At 45.3% G+C, this 22,562-nt stretch overlaps 1 protein-coding gene across 1 annotated transcript in view; it reads left to right on the forward strand.

The window, feature by feature from the left end:
* Window positions 1–22,562, forward strand: part of ORC3 (origin recognition complex subunit 3) — a 147,101-nt gene that overhangs the window by 7,984 nt on the left and 116,555 nt on the right. The window contains exons 2-5 of the mRNA XM_040350080.1: window positions 7,922–7,956; window positions 8,796–8,850; window positions 15,843–15,940; window positions 18,652–18,796. Coding sequence (XP_040206014.1) covers window positions 7,933–7,956; window positions 8,796–8,850; window positions 15,843–15,940; window positions 18,652–18,796 — 322 coding nt within the window. The 5' untranslated portion in view covers window positions 7,922–7,932. The remainder of the gene's footprint in view (window positions 1–7,921; window positions 7,957–8,795; window positions 8,851–15,842; window positions 15,941–18,651; window positions 18,797–22,562) is intronic.

The raw sequence follows: 22,562 nt of genomic DNA on the forward strand, positions 1-22,562 counted from the left end.
AATCAATGATTTTTAAAGAAAAAATCTTATTTTTATTTATATTTTTTTTATTTAAATCTTATTTTTTTTTTTTTAAATGAATTATTTTTTTTGGATTTTTATCAAATTTATTTAAAAAAAACGCTTTTGGTGTTAAAATGTAGCTAAATATAGTTTTCTATTTAACCTCTTTCCCACCGGGCTTGTTTTTCAGATTCGGTGTTTACGAGACTAAAACAGTTTTTTTTGCTAGAAAATTACTTAAAACCCCCAAACATTATATATTTTTTTTTTCTAACACCCTAGAGAATAAAATGGCAGTCATTGCAATACTTTTTGTCACACCGTATTTGCGCAGCGGTCTTACAAGCGCACTTTTTTTGGAAAAAAAAACACTTTTTTGAATTAAAAAATAAGACAACAATAAATTTTGCCCAATTTTTTTATATATTGTGAAAGATAATGTTACGCCGAGTAAAATGATACCCAACATGTCACGCTTAAAAATTGCGCCCGCTCGTGGCATGACGTCAAACATTTACCCTTAAAAATCTCGATAGGCGACGTTTAAAAAATTCTACAGGTTGCATTTTTTGAGTTACAGAGAAGGTCTAGGGCTAGAATTATTGCTCTCGCTCTAACGATCGCGGCGATACCTCACTTGTGTGGTTTAAACACCGTTTTCATATGCGGGCGCTACTCGCGTATGCGTTCGCTTCTGTGCGCGAGCTCGTCGGGACGGGGCGCTTTAAAAAATTTTTTTGGGGGTTTTCTTATTTATTTTTAATTAATAATTTTTTACACTGAAATAAAAAAAAAATTGATCACTTTTATTCCTATTACAAGGAATGTAAACATCCCTTGTAATAGAAAAAAGCATGACAGGTCCTCTTAAATATAAGATCTGGGGTCAAAAAGACCTCAGATCTCATATTTAGACTAAAATGCAAAAAAAAGAAAAAAATAATTAAACTGTAATTTTTTCAAATGACAAAAAAAAAAAATGTTTCTTTAAGACACTGGGCGGGACTGACGTTTTGACGTCACTTCCGCCCAGCAGAGCTATGGGGACGGGTGAAGGAAATTTTTCCTTCACTCGCAACCCCAGTCAGCAGCCGAGCGCACCCGATCTCCTCCGCCGCTACCGATGGCTCCGGTAAGCGGCAGAGGGCGCGAATCCGCCGCGGAGACCGCCGTTATCGTGTACACCACCGCCCACTGAAGAGATGGATACCTCGGTTGTGGCAGCAGCTGCTGCCGTTACCGAGATATCCATCTTTAAAAACAGGACGTCTTTTGGACATGGGGCGGTGGTCAAGAGGTTAAAGTGATTGCAAAGGCTCTTTTTTTTTAAAAATAACAAACATATCATAATTGCCTCCACTGTGTAGCTCGTTTTGCACAGAGTGGCCCTGAACATCCTCTTCTGGGGTCCCTTGGCAGCTCTCGCGGCTTCTCCCCGCATTAAATAACCCCCTTAGGAAAAGTGCTCTCCCAGGGGTTACCTTGTCCAGCATTTGTGCCATAGAAACGAATGCCTGACTTGGCCTCGCCCCCTGGCACGCACATCATTGGATTTGATTGACAGGAATGGGAGCCAATGGCTGCGCTGCTATTAATCTATCCAATCAAGAGCCAGGACCCCATGGAGAGAGAGACAGCATGTCACCGCCATGGGAAATAAGGCGAAAAAACACGAGGGTTTACAACCCCTTTAACCACTTCAATACAGGGTATTTTCACCCCCTTCCTGCCCAGGCCAATTTTCAGCTTTCAGCGCTGTCACACTTTGACTTTGTCAATTGTGCGGTCATGCAACGTTGTACCCAAATTAACATATCGCACACCTATGACATTATTTTGGGACCATTCTCATTTATACAGCGATCAGTGCTATAAAAATGCAATGATTACTGTATAAATGTGACTGACAGGGAAGGGGTTAACACTAGGGGGCGATCAAGGGGTTAGTTGTGTGTCCTAGGGAGTGATTCTAACTGTGGGGGAGGGGACTGATGAGAGGAGGAAACCATTGTTTCTATATACAAGGAACATACGATCCGTTCTCCTCTCCCCTGACAGGATGTGTTTACACACACAGATCCACGTCCCTGCTCTGTGATGAGCAATCACAGGTGGCTGCCGGGCACACGCATCGGCTCCACAGTGATGCGGCAAGCGCACGCTCGCCACAATCCCGGGAAGACGTCCGCTCGGAGGAAGGAAGGGTGCCTGCCGCTGTCATTTTACAATACGGGGTAGGCAAGTGTTTAAGATACAGTAATAATTTAGTTTATTCAGCATGAAATGGAGCTTAGTTCTGTATCATGAGGCTGTATATTCTGCAATATTTATATTTTTGTTAAACTCATTTAAGGAATTCAAGCTGAGATAACATGATGCATTCATACAATGTCACAGTAACCATGAGATAAAACAAAGTTCAGGCATATTCCATTATCCCATTGTTGTACACTACGAACTGTATGATTGAATCGTTTTCTATATTAGTGTTTTACTAACCTGACAGCTTATTATTCTAAATTGGAAACCTTAATTTCTCTTTTCGTCCATGGATGGACACAGCCTTCACAAGTCTTGACATATGGGTTATGTTCCTGTTCATAGGAGAGGACAAGGCAGAACATGTTAGATATTTAAATACATGTTACTTTAACAGAGTAAAACAGCCCCGCCCAGGGGGCTTTCCCCCTGGACATAACCCTCCGCCCTGCAGCATGCAGCCTCAGTTTTTTTTCTGCCTAGCAGAGGAGAAGGATGTGGCTCCCTTTTGGGCCTAGTGCCCTGAAGAAATTTTTTCTTTGATTTTTGAGAATCTTCTATCAACTGCTGGCTGGGTGACAGGCTGAATATATAGATCCTTGTAGTCTCCCCAGTCCAGCCAGCGAGCGTGCACAGACCTTAGCTACGTGCTGGGTTGGCCACAACATACCCCATGGCTCCAGGGGTGGCCGGTGGGCTTTTTTGCTCCAGGGTCCACATATGACTGGGCTGTTTTGTTGTCTCACTCACAGAGGACCGGGCCGACAGCTACTCCAACTCGGCTGTAGGCCTGTCAGGGACGCACCAGCGGGTCCTCGCATGCACGGGTAAGTACAGTTTCTCCTGCCTCGGCAGGTTGGAACAGCTGGGCATTCCCTGCTCTCTGTCACTTTTCCCCTTCTGCTCTAAAGGGCTCGCTGCGACCGGGGCAGACCTGTGGGGGAACTTCAGGTCCCAGTGGGGGACTGTGGGGTGTCGGGGCCCGTTTTTTCTAGAGGGGGTGCTCTCTTCGGGGAAGTCCCTACCTCGGCCGGGTCCTTCCTTTCCCACACAGAAGCGGTATTTTCGTCAGTCAGGGCCCGTGTGTAGACCCTCCCAGGCTGACATAGGCTCGGCGGGGGGGACAGAAGCGTCCCTGGGTGCGTAAGCCGAACAAGCCGGCAACTAAAACCGCCACTGCATGAAGTTTTGCCCCCACCCGACTCATGGGTGGGGGGCGGCTGAAGACCACTATCAGTTTGTGGCTCTTCCCTTTGGACTGGCATCAGAACCAAGAGTTTTCACCAAGGTGCTTGCCCCGATTTTAGCTTTGTTGAGACAGCGAGGCATTGCCATCTTGGGCTACTTGGACGATCTTCTCCTGAGAGCAGCTTCTGGCTCAGACTTAGAGGTAGATGTGTCTAGAGCCAGCCAGACCCTCCGAGAATTTGGTTGGGTGTTAAACATCCAAAAATCGGTCCTGGTACCGACTTAACGTTTGAAGTACCTAGGGTTGATTCTGGACTCCGGAGGCGAGAGTTTTCCTTCCCTTGGAGAAATTGCAGACTCTCCAGGCTGCGGTGCAACTGTTGGCATCCCGCAAATAGTCGTCTCTCCGGTTTTCCATGCAAGTCCTGTGCTTCATGGTAGCCTCCTTCGAGGCAGTACCGTATGCCCAATTCCACACTCGAGTATTGCAGAGGGAGATCCTGTCTAAATGGAACAAATCTTCGTTGTCTCTGGATCGTCAGATTCAGGTAGGTCACCTAGTCAGAGTCTCTCTGAATTGGTGGCTGAGTTACCTGGTGATTCGATTCGGGAAGTCGTTTCTCCTCTTCCAGTGGACGGTGATTACGACGGACGCCAGCCTCACAGAATATCTGGGGGGTCCAGTTGGCCCAGGATTGCTGGACTTTAGAAGAATCCCGTCTGCCGATCAATGTCCTGCAACTTCGGGCGATCGGGCTGTGCCTCTCCTTGTGGTCGCGGAGGTTGCAAGGTGGCCCAATCAGGATCCAGTCGGACAATGCCACCGCAGTGGCTTATGTCATCCATCAGTGTCCGAGGTCGCTCACATCCTGCGGTGGACAGAAAGAAGCGTTCCGGCTCTGTTGGCCGTCTACATTCCGTGCGTAGAAAACTGGAAGGCAGACTACCTAAGTCACCAGATGCTGGACCAGGGGGAATGGTCATTGCATCCAGAGGTGTTTCAGCTCCTTTGCAGGAGGTCGGGCACACCGGACGTGGATCTCCTGGCTTCTCGCTTCAATCGCAAGGTGTCGAGGTTCATGGCCAGGTCCGGAGATCCCTGGGCAGACATGTTGTTGGCCATGTGGGGTCAGTATTGGCTAATTTATGCCTTTCCCCCACTGAAGTTGCTTCCTCGTCTGCTCCGCTGAGTGGAGACCAAGGGGATCCCGATGATTATAATTGCTCCAGATTGGCCCCGGCGTCCTTGGTACGCCGATCTTGTGTGCCTGGTGGCGAATGCACCCTGGTGGCTGCCAATGCAGAAGGACCTTCTGTCTCAAGGTCCCATACTTCATCCTGCTTTACAGACGCTGGCTTTAACGGCATGGCTATTGAAAGCCAGGTGCTGAGGGACCGAGGTCTTTCGGACTCGGGTTATTCCAACCACGCTGAGGGCACAGAAGTCTTCTTCCAGGTGCAATCTACCATCGCACCTGGAAGGCCTACATCTCTATGTGCGAAGAGATGGGGTGGCGTCCACAGGCATATTCGGTTTCCAGGGTCCAGCTGTTTTTACAGCATGGAGTAGATCAGAAACTTGCTTTAAAGCGGTGGTTCACCCTCAATAGCAACATTCGACCATTAAATCAAGCATAGTAGCGCGAGCTACAGTATGCCTTTATTTATTTTTTTGGCCCCGTACTCACTGTTTAATCCAGGAGATGAATTTCAGGCTCCCCGCGGGGAATGGGCGTTCCTAGTCAATCATGTTCCCCTCTGACTAGGAATGCCTACTAGACTGAAACTTATCTCCGGGATTACACAGTGAATACGGCGCAAAAAAAAAAAAAAAGGCATACTGTAGCTCACGCTACTATGCTAGATGGAATGTTAGATGTTTTTTTGTTTTTTTTTTAGGGTGAACCCCCGCTTTAAGCACTATTAAGGGGCAGATTTCAGCCTTGGCTGTGTTCTTTTAGAGGCCCATTCCCTGGTGTGTACCTTTTGTGCAGGGGGTTCGTCATATGCTTCCCCCTATTAGACCGCCTCTTCCTCCATGGGATTTTAATCTGGTGCTCTTGATTCTTCAGAAACCTCCCTCCTCCTTGAAAATATCAGAGAGATTCCTCTCTTGACACTATCTCAGAAGGTGGCCTTTTTAGTGGCCATTACATGTGTCAGACGTGTTTCTGAATTGGCAGCCTTGTCTTGCAAGTCATCATACTTGGTCCTCCATAAGGATAAGGTGGTGCTGCGCCCACAGCCTTCCTTCCGAAGGTGGTTTCAGCCTTCCACCTTAACGAGGAAATTGTACTTTCATCTTCGGTCAGCGCATCCTAAGGAGGTTGCGCTTCATACTTTAGACGTGATACGTGCCTTGTGGGTGTACCTGTCTGCTATGGCTCTTTTTCGGAGGTCTGACTCGCTATTTGTGTCGGTGTCTGGTCCACAAAAGGGCCTGGTGGTCTCGTTGGCCACCATTTCTCGGTGGATCAGGCAGACCGTCATACAGGCCTATGCTCTTAAGGGGCGGGTGCCCCCCTTTCCGGTCACGGCACATTCAACCAGGGCAATTGGTGCTTCCTGGGCTTTCTGACATCAAGCGTCTGTCTCACAGGTGTGCAAAGCGGCAACTTACAACGCTGATGTGAGTGCATCTTCAGATGCTTCCTTCGGCGGCAAGGTTTTGCAGGCGGCTGTTTAAAGTTGCACCTTCTCTGTTGAGGAGCTCTGCTTGTTTTGGGCTAAAGTTATTTGTTTTTATTGATGTTCCCACCCCTAATTTTTTTTACATTGCTTGGGGACTAGTGATTTAAATCAACTTGATTTAAATCAAATTCACCCTGCCGTGACCTGCCATGAAAGATCGGAGATATTAAGGTAGAGGCATCGGTTTACATAACTCTTAGACACTGTAGGAAGGAATCCATGAAACACAGGGACTGACAGTGATTTGTTTTAACTTTAGAGTGCGCTGGCAGGGCTGTCCCAGGAGAGGCAGGGGGAGCCAGGATGATGTTAGCCCTTCAATCCATGTGGGCATTCTCAAAATCGATGAATTGTGTCAAGGCTGAGATGCATCGATTCTATAATTATTTTCAACACCCCCAATTTGTGCTGTGCGCTTTCTGGATGGATTGATTAATTTCACTCATGGATTTCTCACCAACTATGGACTGTTTATTGTTGTCTTGCTGATGATTGCTGGTTATCATTGTGTTTTATACTAACTATTTGCACATGGACACGTTTTCTCTTTATTATACACTTTGCTGTCATACATTTTTCCATGTATTATTTGACACCCTTTTGGGAGGCATTATTTACACTTTCTATGTTATATATATATATTTTTTTTGCACAATTTTTAAGTGCTACTTATTAGGGCTGAAACAACTAATTGATTGACAACTTATCGATTTTGAAATTAATCGATTACAATTTTCATAATCGATTAATCGGCCAGTAACATAATAGGGTTAAAAAAACTAAAATTAGCCCTTTTATAGTACAAAAAAGCAAATCGCTACTGTAAATATTACTTATACTTGCCCACAGTAAAAAAATGAACCCCTTACAGTAGCGATTATTTGCTCTTTTTTTTTACTTATTTTTGTTTTTTTTAACCCCATTATGTTACTAAACATCTCAGGCCTGGGTCACACCTCTGTTCTTTGGTGCTTTTTGCAGAAACACTACAGTTTATTTACATGTTTTCCTATGGGACACGTTCACATCCATGATTTTTTTTCAGCTGCTGCGTATTTGCAAAGGGCAAGGACTTTTTAACGCAAAACTGTGCTATTTTGTTTTTTTTTGGTTTAATATACTTCAATGGAGAAGCTGCAGAAAAGCATGTAATGTGTTTTTGCGGCAATTGGTGTTTTGTAATCTGCCCAATCCCTTTTTTTTTTTTTTTAAGGCTATTATTCGATTAATCAAAACAATAATCGGCCAACTAATCGATTATGAAAATAATCGTTAGTTGCAGCCCTACTACTTATACACCTTTTCATACTGATCATCAGTGCCACCTCATCAGTGAAGGAGAAAAAATGTTGGCAACATTTTCTAACAGAAGTCATTAAAGCGAGACAGCGTTGAAAGCTGAAAATTGGCCTGGGCAGGAAGTGGGTGAAAGTGCTCGGTAGGCAAGTGGTTAAAGTCAGGAAACCTCCAGAGTCTGACGTCAGCTGACAGCATCTTCTTTAAGCCTTAAACCATTGTTCTTCAGTGGCATTTTATAGCATTGTTGAACATGTAAGAAATATATTCATTATAACTTCCCAGACTCTTATTATTAGGGTTTGAATATTGAGCAGTAAATACAGCACGGGTCAGGTAACCCCCAAATGCAATAAGAAAGTGTGCAGGTACACAGACAGATGTTTGTAAGGCTGACTGCAATAAATAGCAATAAACTGCTGGTGTTGCTGTGAATTGTTATTTTGTTGTGACTAAAGTATTCATCTTTATGTTATCTTTATAGGTGTCTGAAAAATGACCACATCATCAGTTTCCAAGGTAACTTGAAATGTTAAAATGTAAAAATGCCAAATTTTTATGAAAAAAAAAATGCTTTTGTGGACTTTTCCAGGCATGGTTTGTATATCTTGCAACAATGTAAGTATGCATATTCAATACCTGTGAGATTCCAGTGGAAGCTGAAAATCACTGTGAAGTATGCAGTTGCAGAGTTGCTAAATTGGTGGTGGTGGTGGGGGGGGGGGGGGTTGGTTTGCATTGTTTGGGGTGTTAGGGTGAAATGGTAGGAGTGCTGAGTGCCAAGGAGATGCTATGTCAGGATGCAGAGTGCCAGGGCTACTAGGTTCTTAAAAGGGCTGCAGGGAGGCTTTTCTGACTGAGTGCCATATGAAATGGTTTAGGCTCTTGGATCACATGAATTCATGGACGGACACCAACTGATCTAAGGTACAGGTGCAAGGGGGTTTAGCTAGTGTAGGAAGAGGTTTCCCCAAAGCAAACATTTTATCTATTGCAGCTTACCATGACTTGGGTGTAGTGGCTGCTTTTTAGCTTTTTTTTTTTTTTTTTCTATTTTCACCAGGTTATTTTGTTAGTAGGGATGAGCTCCGGCGTGTTCGCACACTCCATGTGCAGAGCCCGCCAGGAAGTCGGCGCGGCGCTGCGCTAATCACAGGCAGGGAGACATTGTCCCGATGCGTGGCTGCAGAGTGTTTTGTGAATTTAATATTTCAGTTGGAAAATTTTGTGTGAATTGATAGAAACTATGTCTGGAGTATGTATTTTATTTCCTGTGTATGTGTAGTTTGCATTTTGTAAAGTTATTCTGTATCAGATTTCATGGGGAGATTTATGATTTCAATATGTGTTATTTCCAGGGCTGCTTTGTGTTTAAACCAAGTGCAAAGAAAAAAAAAGTTTCTCTTACAGAAGGTAAATTACATTTTGTAAAACTGTAATTCTTTTTTTTTAGATAAATTAGAAAATTTTAGATAAATAACCTGTATTGACAGAATTATACTAGCTTTAAAAAAAAATGTTGATTACTAATGATCCTTTTTATTCACCACCATAGTATTAAACTGATCAAAAATTGTAGTTAATATATTGACAATGTCATGACATTCGTTTTTATTTCATATAACTATTGTAATCATCAGACTTCTGAGAATGTTCAATGTAAAGCAATACCTGCTTTTCAGACCTTAGAATTTCAACCCACCCTATAGTAAGAGGTGTGAATGGCTTGGAGGGCATCTTAATAGGACCTTGCACTGAAGGTTTTCTCAGTGGAGCTTGGTTGTGTCGGCTAGTTCATGAAAGACAGAACTCTATATGCCTGTATCTTCCTCATATAGGTTTTGCATAGCTTATATGTATGTTTTGGATAATTGTCCTGGCTGCTATGTGATTAAACGTTTACCAATACAGCACTGATTCCAAGGAATGGTGACATTTGCAATTTATTTTTCCAAGTAATCACAGCATGCTTTCTCTAATGTATACCTCTAATACGTTGTTTTCCTTGATCCAGATATCGCAAATTTAAACTTGACTGTCTGTCCATAAGCCTCTTTTCTATCTCATCCGTTAAGGAATTCAAATACCGACAGTTATACTACTGCCTAGAAATTTAGACACTGGAAAAACATGAAAAATTGTAATACATGGCCTATATAACCCACATTCTATTCTACCCAACATGACTCTGATTTTTGCTAGTGTTCTAGGACAGTGGTCTTCAAACTGCGGCCTGTTGCTTGCTTTTATCTGGCCCTTGGGATGCTATTTTATTCACTGACAACAATGAATGGAACAATTCCTGCCAATGACATCAATGATGGAGGACAGTTCTCCTAAGGACACCAACAATGGGGTCCAATAACACCAATTATGGACACAATTCCTCCCAATAACACCAATTATGGGGGATTGTTTATTCCCTCTCATGCTGGGACATTCTGTATTCCCGATGGCCACAGCCTGACCTCCCTAAAGTCTGGAGGATAGTAAACTGACCCTTTGTTTTAAAAAGTTTGGAGACCCCTGTACTAGGAGGTTGAACACGCTTCTCTCCTTTTTTTTTTTTTTCTAGCCTTTTTTTCCTTTTTGTGGATTTTTTCCCCCCTCTGAGACTTCAATCAAGATTCCTGCTTGAGCTAGTCTGTCTAGAGCAGCTATCTGGATCAGCATTTTATCAGCAGTAGCTTTGGGGGCTGTACCCAAACCCTGCTGGATTGTACATATGGATTTAGCCTGTAATGTTGCAATCAGGCACTGGGCTCTGCATTGTGACACCTTCTAGAACAGTGGTTCTCAACCCTCTAGTGCCGTGACCCCTTGGTAAAATTTTCCAAGTTGTGGGGACCCCTAACAGTAGAACTATTTTTGTAGTGTGAGTTGTCAGCACCCAAGGCAAGACAAGTAATTTGCGCCCCTAGCCCATGGACATTTAGGACTTCCTAAATCCCTTCCACTCATACAGTACAGTATTAAAACCCCTTATGGTACATTTTAGGATGTACCACTCTTTCTTGTTTCCCCCCAATCCCTCTCTCAAGCCATCTTTCTTGTTCTTTCTCTTATTCTTCCTCTCCCCTTTTCCTTGTTCCTCTCCCTTCCATGTATTCTCCATTTTTATTCCTTCTCTTACTCCTTGGTGGGGGGGGGGGGGGGGGGGGGGAATGGCATGAGTGGCAGTGCTGGCGGGGAGTTGGGATGAGTGGCAACTTAGGAGCTTTTGATCAAGGTCATCTGCTGAACTGTAGTGGGGACTTTTAATGGCAACTATATTCACAGGTAGTGTTACTCACTGTGTCTGCGACTTTGTGGTGTCTCGTAGCAGTGACACCTATGCCGAAATCAGAAGATAGGGTCTACTCCAGTCCCTCCCACTTCACATTCCTCGCCAGTCAGCTGACCTTTAGTCTCTGCCCCCCAGCCATGCCGTGAACTGAATGGGCGGCTGCAGGCTCCAGAAACAGCCCAGCTAGGCGGCCACAGGCTCCAGGTGCAGCCCTGCTGGGTAGCCGCAAAAAGGCTGGGAGTGCTGTGCCGGCTTCAGGAACAGCCCAGGATTCAGTGACGCCTGGCAAATCATCATTCGATCCCCAGGTTAAGAACCACTGTTCTAGAAGGTCTGTACTCTGTTAGCTGCTTTTTTAGGTCCAGAGCCTTGTCACAGCCCCTGGACCCAGTGACTCTGAAGATTCACATTATGTGAGTAAGGTCATTCAGGCTGAAACACTGGTAGCTACCTCTTGTTTATATACCACTAAGCACCTTATAAAATTCTCCACCACTCCTGATTTCATTGTGGTAAGGGTTAAGACTTATGCCCTGTACACATGATCGGTTCATCCGATGAAAACGGTCTGATGCATTTTTTCATCCGATGAAGCTGACTTTCATCAGTCTTGCCTACACACCATCAGTTAAAAAAACGATTGTGTCAGAACGCAGTGACGTAAAACACAACGACGTGCTGAGAAAAATGAAGTTCAATCAGATAATTTTAAAACAAGTTCCTTGTTTTTTTCACCAATGGATAACAAACCGATGGGGCCCACACACGATCGGTTCGTCTGATGAAAACGGTCCATCAGACCGTTTTCATCAGACAAACCGATCGTGTGTACGCGGCATAAAGGCCCAAGCACTGACATCATGCGCTAGATACAGCTCAGGAATGCATGTTTCCACTCTTTATCGCCCTTCAGCCTTAAGTTTTTTTCTTTAAGCTCGCTGGGTTGAATGGGAAAAAAAAATGTAAACGTTCGCATTTTTGAAAGTTTGCAATTTAAAGGTTTGTATGTAGGGGACTTACTGTATGTATTTCTCTTATCGTCCATGGACAGACACGGCTCCTTAAATCTTGACAAGTGGGTTATGTTCCCTGTTTAAAGGAGAGGACTAGGCAGAAACATGTTAAATAGTTAAATACATGTTACATTAACAGAGTCGAACAGCCCCGCCCAGGGGGCGGTCCCTCCAGACATAAACCTCCTCACTGCAGCATGCAGCCTCAGTTTCGTTTTGCCTAGCAAAGGAGAAGGACGTATGGCTCAGCGCCCTGAGGAAAAGTTTTTATTTTATTTTATTTTTGTCTTTTGACTTCTGTTAACTGTCGGCTGAGAGACAGGCTGGATATTATAGATCCTTGTAGTCTTCTCAGTCCGGCCAGCGAGCGTGAGCACACCTTTGCAAAGAGGCTGGGTCTGCCACGAGATGCCCCATGACTCCTGGGGTGGCCAGTGAGCTTTGCTCCGAGGTCCGCACATGACTGGGCTGTGGTGTTGCCTCACTCGCAGTGGACCGGGCCGACAGCTATCTCCATTGCGGTTGTACACCTGTCTGGAATGTGTCAGCCAAGTCGTCGCATGGACGGGTAAGTACAGCCTGTCTGGAATGTGTGCGACCCAGGGTTCAAATACTGGGCATGCTAGGTTCTGACTCAGCGTTGGAGTATCTAGGGTTGATCCGGACTCCTCAGTGGCGAAGGTCCTTCTTCCCCTGGAGAAATTGCGGACTCTTCAGTTTGTGGTGAAGGTATTGGCATCACGCAATCGGTCTTCTCTCCGGGCACCGGCTGGTCCGGGGACTGTGGGTAGCCTCCTTCGAGGTGGTACTGTATTCCCAGTTCCACACTTGGGTTTTTCGGGGGAAATACTGTCCAGGTGCTTGTCTCTGAAATCATCAGATGCCGGTGTGCCACCTAGTCAGAGTCTTTCTGAGTTGGTGACAGAGATCCCTGACTCTTCTGTCCAGGAAGTTGTTTCTTCCCTCCAGTGGTCCGTATTTACGACGGATGCCAGCCTCAAGGGTTGTGGGCCTGGGGGGTCCCGTCGGCTCTGAGTTCTGCGGCCACACCTCCCTGTATGTACCCGCTCTCGTCTGGTCTCGGTAGTTACCCAGGGACGGCCTGGCTGGTGCGTGGGTGGGTGACCGCCTGGGACCACCAGGTGCTGTGGACCCTGTCTACCGGTCTTTGTCCTATTTTAGGCGATCAGGCTATGTTTCTCCTCGTGGCCGAGGAGGTTGCAAGGTCGTCCGATCTGGTTTCAGCCGGACAATGCCACAGCAGTGACTTCAGTCTACCTTCAGGTATACCAGCAGGCGTGCTACTGGAGTTGCCACATGCTGGACCATGGTGTCTGGTCTTTGTGCTGGGCTCTCTTGCAGGTGAGCCTCACAGGGCATGGATCTCCTGGCCGCTCGTCTCCACCGCAAGGGTGTCAAAGCTAGTGGCCAGGTCTAGTAATCTGGTACAGACGCGTCAGTCGCGCTGGTGGCCCTGTAAGGTCTGTATTGGCAATTTTTTGCCATTCCGCCATTGTAGTTGCTTCCTCGGCTGCTCCACAGAGTGGAGGCTTAGGAGATCCCGATGATTCTAATTGCTCCAGCTTGGCCTTGGCGTCCTTGGTTCATCTACCCTGGCGTTTGCCAGGACGGGAGGTACCTCTGTCTCGAGGTCCCATGTTTCATCCTGTTGTACAGTCACTGACTTGCTCAACATGGCTATTGGAAGCCAGACTTTAAGAGACCAGGGTCTGTCCGACTCGGTCATCTCAACAATGCTGAGGGCACGGTAGTCTTCTTCCTGAGGATCTACCATCGCGCCTGGCAGGCTTACATCACTTGGTGCGAAGAGATGGAGTGACGTCCACGGACGTACTCTGTGCCCAGGGTCCTGCTGTTTTTACAGCTTAAAGTGGATCTAAAAATTGCTTAAAGCACCGTTTGGGGCAGATTTCAGCCTTGGCTGTGTTCTTTCAGTGGCCCGTTCCCTGGTGGGTCCCTTGTTTGTGCAGGGGGTTTGTCATATACTTTCCCCTCTTGGCCCATCTGTCCCCCCATGAGTTTTGACTCTGGTGTTCTCGGTCTTGCAAGCCGCCATGCTTGATCCTCCATAAGGATTAGGTGGTGGTGCACCCGCGACCTTCCCTTCTTCCGAAGGTAGTTTCGGCCTTTCGCCGGAATAAGGACATTGTTCTTCCATCCTTCTGTCCTCGGCCGGCGCATCCTACGGAGGTTGCCTTTCATACTTTAGGCGTGGTACCACCCTGCTTCGGCTCCGTTTCGGAGATCTGACTCTCTTTTGTGTAGGTGTCTGGTCCACAAAAGGGCCTCGTCGACCACCATTTCTTGGTGGATCAGGTAGGCTGACATACTGGCCTATGATCTTAAGGGGCGGGCTCCCTTTCGACCAGGGCATCTGGTGCTTCCTTGTTTTTTTTTTTCGACATCATGTGTCGGTCTCACAGGTATGCGAGGCGGCGACTTCGTTGTCCTTTCACGTTTTTTCCAGAATTTACATTGTTGCTGTGAGTCCATCTTCTGATGCTTTTTTCGGCCGCTAGTTTTTGCAGGCGGCTGTTTAAAGTTGCACCTCCTCCGTTGAGGAGCTCTGCTTGTTTTGGGGTGAAATTAAAATTGGTTTTACTGATGTATTTCCCACCCCTCGTTTTTGACACTGCTTGGGGACATCCCACTTGTCAAGATTTAAGGAGCTGTGTCCGTCCATGGACGATAAGAGAAAATAGGATTTTTTGTACTCACCGTAAAATCCTTTTCTCTGAGTCCATGGACGGACACAGCTCCCACCCCTCCTTTTTAGGTTTGTACTGCTTGTTACGAACTGAGGCTGCATGCTGCAGTGAGGAGGGTTATGTCTGGAGGGACCGCCCCCTGGGTTAGGCTGTTCAACTCTGTTAATGTAACATGTATTTAACTATTTAACATGTTTCTGCCTAGTCCTCTCCTGTAAACATGGGACATAACCCACTTGTCAAGAATTAAGGAGCTGTGTCCGTCCATGGACTCAGAGAAAAGGATTTTACGGTGAGTACAAAAAAGTCCTATTTTTTCTATTTTCCTATTAAAGAATACTCTGGTAAAGTTAGTTTCTGTTCCGATACTTGTTTAGTAAAGCAATCTGCCTTTCAGAATAAAGACAGAGAAATTAAATAATTAGAACAGAGTGTTTTCCACAAACTTTTACAACTTTCTTTTTTTCTTTCTTTTTACAATTAACACTTGCATTGGCACCTTGGTTATTGGATTAAGGCTTACTGGTTTGGTATACATATTGGGGTATGTTTCAGACACTCATTAGTACTAAAGAAACAACATGGATAATTTGCAAAATGTCTTCAACATTACAGAACAAGTCCAGTTGATTGTGATTAACCACTCCTGTGGTTTAACCTGCTTTAACTGTGTGTTAACTTTTAACTGCATTATCTCTAGAGATCGGCTACATCCCCCGATTAGTGTGCAGTGAGTGTAATGCTCTTCTTTTCACTTGCCCCTAATCCTCGATCCAGAGATCTTTGTTCTTCAAGTTGCTGAGCCAACTCCCTTCACTATCACAACTGTCCTTCACATTGCAGCCAGTCAGAATTTGTTTCAGAACTAGTTTCTGCCCCACAGTGACTGTGAAGATCTCTTCAAAAACTGGTTAACTGCTGGTTAGATCACAAGGGATGAAAGTGGACCAGTTAAAGCTAGACTCGATCTTTTGTTAGACTTTACAATTTTGGGTTGAATTTGCACCTGAAATGGACCAGAAGACGCACAGGACTCCTAAGACCTTTTGCACCAGAGCCTATCCGGAGATGTGTAAACCGGCTCGATAGAGAGTCGGTCAAAACCTCCTGACATGCAAATTGGATGCGGAGAAACCCGCATCCAATTCACAATAGTGCAAACCCAGCCTAACAGTACGTGGCTACATAATATAGAAATAGTATTTAACATTTGTATTTATTTATGTATGCATGCAAAAGGGTTTTTATCCTTCTTGTTTTTAAATTGGCATGTACATATTTTCTTGTAATGTACCACATTGTTGGTTTTACTACATATCTAAATGTAACATGTCTCTTATGTGAGTCCTACATTTAATTGCATCTTTGTACTTCCAGCTGACTATTTTAATGAAGGTCTTAAGGATCCAGAAGATGGCAGTAAGCGTTTTGAGAGCTGCCAGTTGCTATGGCAGCAAATGAAATTACAGACCGAGGTCAGTGGAATTCATTATTACTTAAAGTATATTAGGTGTGCTCTTGATAAACCCTTGACTTTTTTTTCGACCTTTTGGAAAGTGTGATACAAGCTTTCTCTTGTAAGAGTATGAAAAGCAGCATACTTTGTCAGTGTTCAGAGACCACACTAGAAAGTTTAGTAATTTTTCTGAAATGTAGAGGTAAATTCAACTCAGAAGACAGGTAAAGGATGCAGGAACTGTCTTTTTTTTTTTTAAATGTTTAAATAAATGCAAAGATTGATTAAACACTATAAGAATACATATTTTTTGCTGTAGTCAAAAAACTTTCATGTGAAGATTTCAGAATAATTTAAACAAGTTATAATAATCCTGCCTACCATTCCAGTTAACCTCTTAAGGACTGACGCACGACTAAATACGTCGGCAGAATGGCACGGCTGGGTATATAGACGTACCTGTACAGCCCCTTTAAGAAGCCCAGCCGTTGGTCACAAGAGCCGCTGGCAGCGCGCTCGCGACCTGGTCCTGTGCTGCGGGACCTGCGGACCTGATCGTCACCGATGTCCTGCGATCGGGTCACAGAGCTGAAGAACGGTGAGAGGTAAGTGTAAACAAACCTCTCCCCGTGCTTCCTAGTGAGCCTGTCACTGATCGTCTGTTCCCTGTCATAGGGAACGACGATCAGTGACGTCACATGCCCAGCCACGCCCCCTACAGTAAGAAACACACATTAGGTCACACTTAAACCCTTTAGCTACCCCTACAGGTTAACCCCTTCACTGCCATTGTCATTTTCACAGTATCAGTGCATAGCACTTTTTGCTGTAAAAATGACAATGGTCCCAAAATAGTGTCAAAAGTGTCCGATGTGTCCGCCATAATGTCGCAGTCACGATAAAAATCATTGATTGCCGGCATTACTAGTAAAAAATTAATTATTAATAAAAATGACATAAAACTATCCACTATTTTGTAGACGCTATAACTTTTGCGCAAACCAATCAATAAACGCTTATTGCGATTTTTTTTATTTTTTTTTTACCAACAATAAGTAGAAGAATACGTATCGGCCTAAACTGAGGAAAAAAGGTTTTTTTTTTTTTTTATATTTTTGGGGGTTATTTATTATAGCAAAAAGTAAAAAATATAGATTTTTTTTTCAAAATTGTCGCTCTATTTTTGTGTATAGCGCAAAAAATAAAAACTGCAGAGGTGATCAAATACCACCAAAAGAAAGCTCTTTTTGTGGGAAAAAAAGGACATCAATTTTGTTTGGGAGCCACGTCGCACGACCGTGCAATTGTCAGTTAAAGCGACGCAGTGCCGAATCGCAAAAAGGGGCCTGGTCCTTTAGCTGCATAATGGTCCTGGACCTAAGTGGTTAAAGTATAAAGCATTTTATATTTTTGGATAGTGTGGAGGTGGATTGAAAACACCTGTCAGGTTTTTAGTGTTGCCAATTCCCCGTTGGGGACATTCATCCTCTCTATTTGTTCTGTGTACCATTATTCTTAAAAGTGAACATAAAAGAAAATCCCAAACAGTTACTAGAGGATGGAGGAACCACTAAGTTGTTACATAGTTACTACAGCAAAGTGATCAATTAGCCTTCATAACAGGTCTTTTTTCTTGATGGTAAACGAGAGCTGCCTCAATGTGTTGGCCTTCCCCTTTTCAATTGACAAAGGGCCGTCTGACCAGTAAAGCTTCTAAGGGGGGTTGCTGGGATGTCACCACATTTATGACCAGGTCCCAGATACAGTTTTCTATAGGTATTCATATCGCTGAATACCTGTCTTTTGCAGTTGGCTAACATGCATGAAATTGGCTTCAAAATGGCTATAAATATGTTCAGTCTCGGTTGCCCAATTTGCCTAGGGGAGGAATTGGGCTGGCTCTGCTCCCGGTACTCCTAGGTTAATGATGTTTGAGCTCAAAATGCTACAAATCAACTGAGCAGCCCTCAAAATTTCCACTCGCCTGTTTGCATTTGGCGAGTGGCAATCAGCTGAGGGCAAGTGTGGAGCAGGGGCAAACCTGGCTGACAGTTTCCTAGCTGATCGCTTCTGTGCAGCCTTTTTTCCAGGGCACCAGAGCAGCCGGGGGGGGGGATGTAATTGGTGAATTGCTGTGACTCAAGGGGGTTTGCATAGATTAAAGGAGTTGTAAAAGCAGAAGGTTTTTTTTTTTCTTTATGCATCAAGATAAAAAGCCTTCTGTGTGTAGCAGCCCCCCTAATATTTACCTGAGGTCCCTCTCTTTCCAGCGATGTCCACAAGTCCCTCGGCAGTTCAGGACTCTCCTTCTGATTGGCTGAGACACAGCAGCAGTGCTATTGGATTCCACTGCTGTCAATCAACGTCAGTTAGCCAATCACGAGAGAGAGTGGGCAGTACCGAACGGCAGCTCTGTGTCTGAATGGACACACAGAGGGAGCTGCAGCTCGGCTCGGGTGCCTCCACACCATGCTTGGTGTGGGGGCACTCAACAGGAGGGAGGGGCCAGGAGCACCGAAGTGGGACCCGAGAAGAGGAGGATCCGGGGCTGCCCTGTGCAAAACCACTGCACATAGGAAAGTGTAACATGTTTGTTTTTTAAAAAAAAAAGCAAGACTTTAAAGGTCCTGGAAACTCAGGTGGTTACATTTATTTTTAACTTGTGGAATCTAATAGATAATCATCTTCTGGTCTAGAAAGATAATTAATTTGATATTTAATTTCATCCAGCAATTGCAAGAAGATCTCAACAGAAAACTTTTTGACAACTTAATATCTTTTCTGAAGAAGTCGCACTTAGATTATCATGATAAAAGAAATGATTGGAGTTGTAGAGTGAGATCTAGTGAAATCCCCACTGCAGCTCTTCTACTAGGTAGGTTACTCTTAAGTTATTCCTATTAATAATTCCAGAGTTCATTTGAAGGTGTTATGTTCTGTGTCTTTTTAGAAAAAGGATTTGATGAATTTATAGATCAAAGTTTTGAAGCCTATTTTTATCAGAAGCTTATTTTCCGGATGAGTATTTGTGAAATCATAATGTTTTATGTTGTAACGTAGGTAGTGCATAATCTTGAATGCCTTTGCCTTTTCCTTTTTATATCCCTCTCCTTTTCTATTATCCATATCGCTAAATAAACACCCTTCCATTCTGTGACAATAAAAACATAGCATTTACTTTGGTTGCTAAGGGGTTTGGATTTTGCCATAGTTCTTTCACCTACTTAATAAATAGAGCCACGTGTCTGCACTGCTTAAATGCTGAATTTTAAATTTCTTCAGACATGGGAAATAGAACAATATTGTCAGCATATTGTATGCTGTTATGCTGCTTTTTCTAAGTGAGCTTAAAAAATTCCATAATAAATGAGGTTCGATCCACTGTGTTTTTTTTATTGGTAAGTATTGATATCTTAAGAAAAGAGAGCATGCTCATAAACTGAAAATAATACCTTTCCTAAGGGATTTCTGTCTTAAATACTAAACCTGGATTTTAAGCAGATATTTATCAGCCTCTATCAACCTCACGGCAGCGCTGAGACTGGGAAAGGCAGGGGCAGTATTCGGAACCATAAAGGCTCTGCTGCATGTACATTTGCTGACAGGAGGAGAGAGCATATTGAACAGAGCTACTACTTCATTGTCTGCAGTTGGAGAGGTATCATCACTGTATTATTTAACTAAGAGAAAGTGGTGTCTCTACTTAAAGGTTGTGCTGTCTAGTGAAACAAAAGAGGTTGTACAGAATTTTAGCTGATAATGCAGTTCACATATGTGTATATCAACTATTTAGCTGATTTGCATCGAGTTAGAAAAACTACTACACATAAGACAAAGAAAAATCCCACTCCCACACTTTTTTTTTAAAGCGGAGTTCCACCCTCTTTTTTGAGTAATCTGCATCGCCTGCTCCTGTGTCACCTGAAACACATTTGGCACTTTTTTTTTTTGTTGTTTTGAAACTGACCTTGTTCTCATGATTAAAATTCGCCCCCGCCGCGGCGGGAGGCTGAGCTACTCCCCCCGCCGCCACTATACGTCCTGGGAGATCAATTTCAGGATTCAGTCCTGGTCCGTCGCATCGCGGGGCTTTACCGTGCATGCGCGAGTGCGAGCCGCACTTGAAAACACTCTCGAGGGGGGCGGAGGGATGTTGAATACCACAACAGCCCCGCCCACCCCCATGCCCAGAATGTACGCTTGTACTGTATAATAGATTTGAGGGGGCGGGCAGAGGCGGAGAGTTGCTGGGAGGGTCCTATAGATAGCAGAGCTTGACGAGGGGGGGCGGGGCGGGCCCGTGCAATAGTAAGTCACCTGCGTGCAATGTCATGTACCCTGTACAACCACTGTGCCCGTCAAATGCAAACACTGTGCCCACTCAAATGTATCCACTGTGCCAAACGCTGTGCCCGTCAAACTCATCCACTGTGCCTGTCAATTGCATCCGCTGCGCCCGTCGAGCTCATCCTCACTGTGCCCGTCAAATGCATCCATGTGCTGGTGGCAATGCTATTTAGCGGGGGATCGATGCGATGTGCTGGGGTTGATGCGATTTGGGCAATGCAATGTGCTGGGGACAATGCGAGTGCTGGGGACAATGCAATGCAATTTGGAGGGGGTGATGCGGGCAATGCGATGGGGGTGATGCCATTTAGCGGGGGCAATGCGATTTGCTGGGGCAATGGGATTCGGTGGGGGGGCGAGGCGATGCGATTTGGTGGGAACCCTTCATAATGAGCACAGCAGGTGTACAAACCCAGGAACTCAGCACAGCACAGGGATGGTGGGAGCCCCTCATAATGAGCACAGCAGAAGTACAGCCCCAGGAATTCAGCACAGATCAGGGATGGTGGGAACCCCTCATGAGGGGTTCCCACCATCCCTGTGCTGACTTCCTGGGGCTGTACTTCTGCTGTGCTCATTATGAGGGGTTCCCACCATCCCTGTGCTGTGCTCATTATGAGGGGTTCCCACCATCCCTGTGCTGTGCTCATTATGAGGGGTTCCCACCATTCCTGTGCTGTGCTCATTATGAGGGGTTCCCACCATCCCTGTGCTGTGCTCATTATGAGGGGTTCCCACCATCCCTGTGCTGACTTCCTGGGGCTGTACTTCTGCTGTGCTCATTATGAGGGGTTCCCACCATCCCTGTGCTGACTTCCTGGGGCTGTACTTCTGCTGTGCTCATTATGAGGGGTTCCCACCATCCCTGTGCTGTGCTCATTATGAGGGGTTCCCACCATCCCTGTGCTGTGCTCATTATGAGGGGTTCCCACCATTCCTGTGCTGTGCTCATTATGAGGGGTTCCCACCATCCCTGTGCTGACGTCCTGGGGCTGTACTTCTGCTGTGCTCATTATGAGGGGTTCCCACCATCCCTGTGCTGTGCTCATTATAAGGGGTTCCCACCATCCCTGTGCTGTGCTCATTATGAGGGGTTCCCACCATCCCTGTGCTGTGCTCATTATGAGGGGTTCCCTCCATTCCTGTGCTGTGCTCATTATGAGGGGTTCCCACCATCCCTGTGCTGTGCTCATTATGAGGGGTTCCCACCATTCCTGTGCTGTGCTCATTATGAGGGGTTCCCACCATTCCTGTGCTGTGCTGAGTTCCTGGGTCTGTACTTCTGCTGTGCTCATTATCGGGGGTTCCCACCATCCCTGTGCTGTGCTCATTATGAGGGGTTCCCACCATCCCTGTGCTGTGCTCATTATGACGGGTTCCCACCATCCCTGTGCTGTGCTCATGAGGGGTTCCCATCATCCCTGTGCTGTGCTGACTTCCTGTGGCTGTACTCCTGCTCTGCTCATTATGAGGGGTTTCCACCATCCCTACAGCCCCGGGAAGTCAGCACAGCACAGGGATGGTGGGAACCCCTCATAATGAGCACAGCAGATACTATTATGCTACGTTTCCACTGAGCGGATCGGTTCGGTACGGTTCGGTACGGTACGCTATTTTGGGTGTTTCCATTATGAAAGCGTGCCATAAAACCGAACCGTACCGCACCATTCAGGGTCCTGCTTCTCATGTGGGTCCATAGAAAATGGAACGGTACGGTTAGGGCGGAGCTACTGGCGTCACACAGTACTTTCCACTGATTGGTGGTCAGAAAACATCAATGCTGACGTCAAAGCAAAGCGCCAAACAATCACCACGTCGCCTTATTAGTCCATATAAAGGAGAAGGATGCCAGCAAACAACAGCAGGGTCTGGTTATCTGAGGAACTATCTACGTTCTTAGCAATCATCGGCGATGGCGTTATTCAGAGTGAGCTTGATGGATCAGTGAGAAATGAAAAGGTCTATAAAGATATTTCTCAGCGGATGGCAGCCGAGGGATTTGAACGGACGTCGGGCCAGTGTAGGGCAAAGCTTAAAAAGCTTAAAGCACAATATAAAAAAATTAAGGACGCCAACAGCCGTAGTGGAAACTGTCCAACTGCTTGGAGGTGGTACGACGCCATGGACGCCATTTACGGTCATCGGCCAGCAAACCAAGGCAGGGAGGGAGGTCTGGACTCTGCAACTGTAATTCTCGAATCTATGGTAGACCCCTTTGGTAAGTTTTTTTTTTTTAAAAACTTTGCATAGGATATCGCTCTGCTTACCATTTAAAATATAATATCTAACCATAT

This window comes from Rana temporaria, chromosome 4 (genome assembly GCF_905171775.1).
Source record: "Rana temporaria chromosome 4, aRanTem1.1, whole genome shotgun sequence".
Classification (NCBI taxonomy): Eukaryota; Metazoa; Chordata; class Amphibia; order Anura; family Ranidae; genus Rana; species Rana temporaria.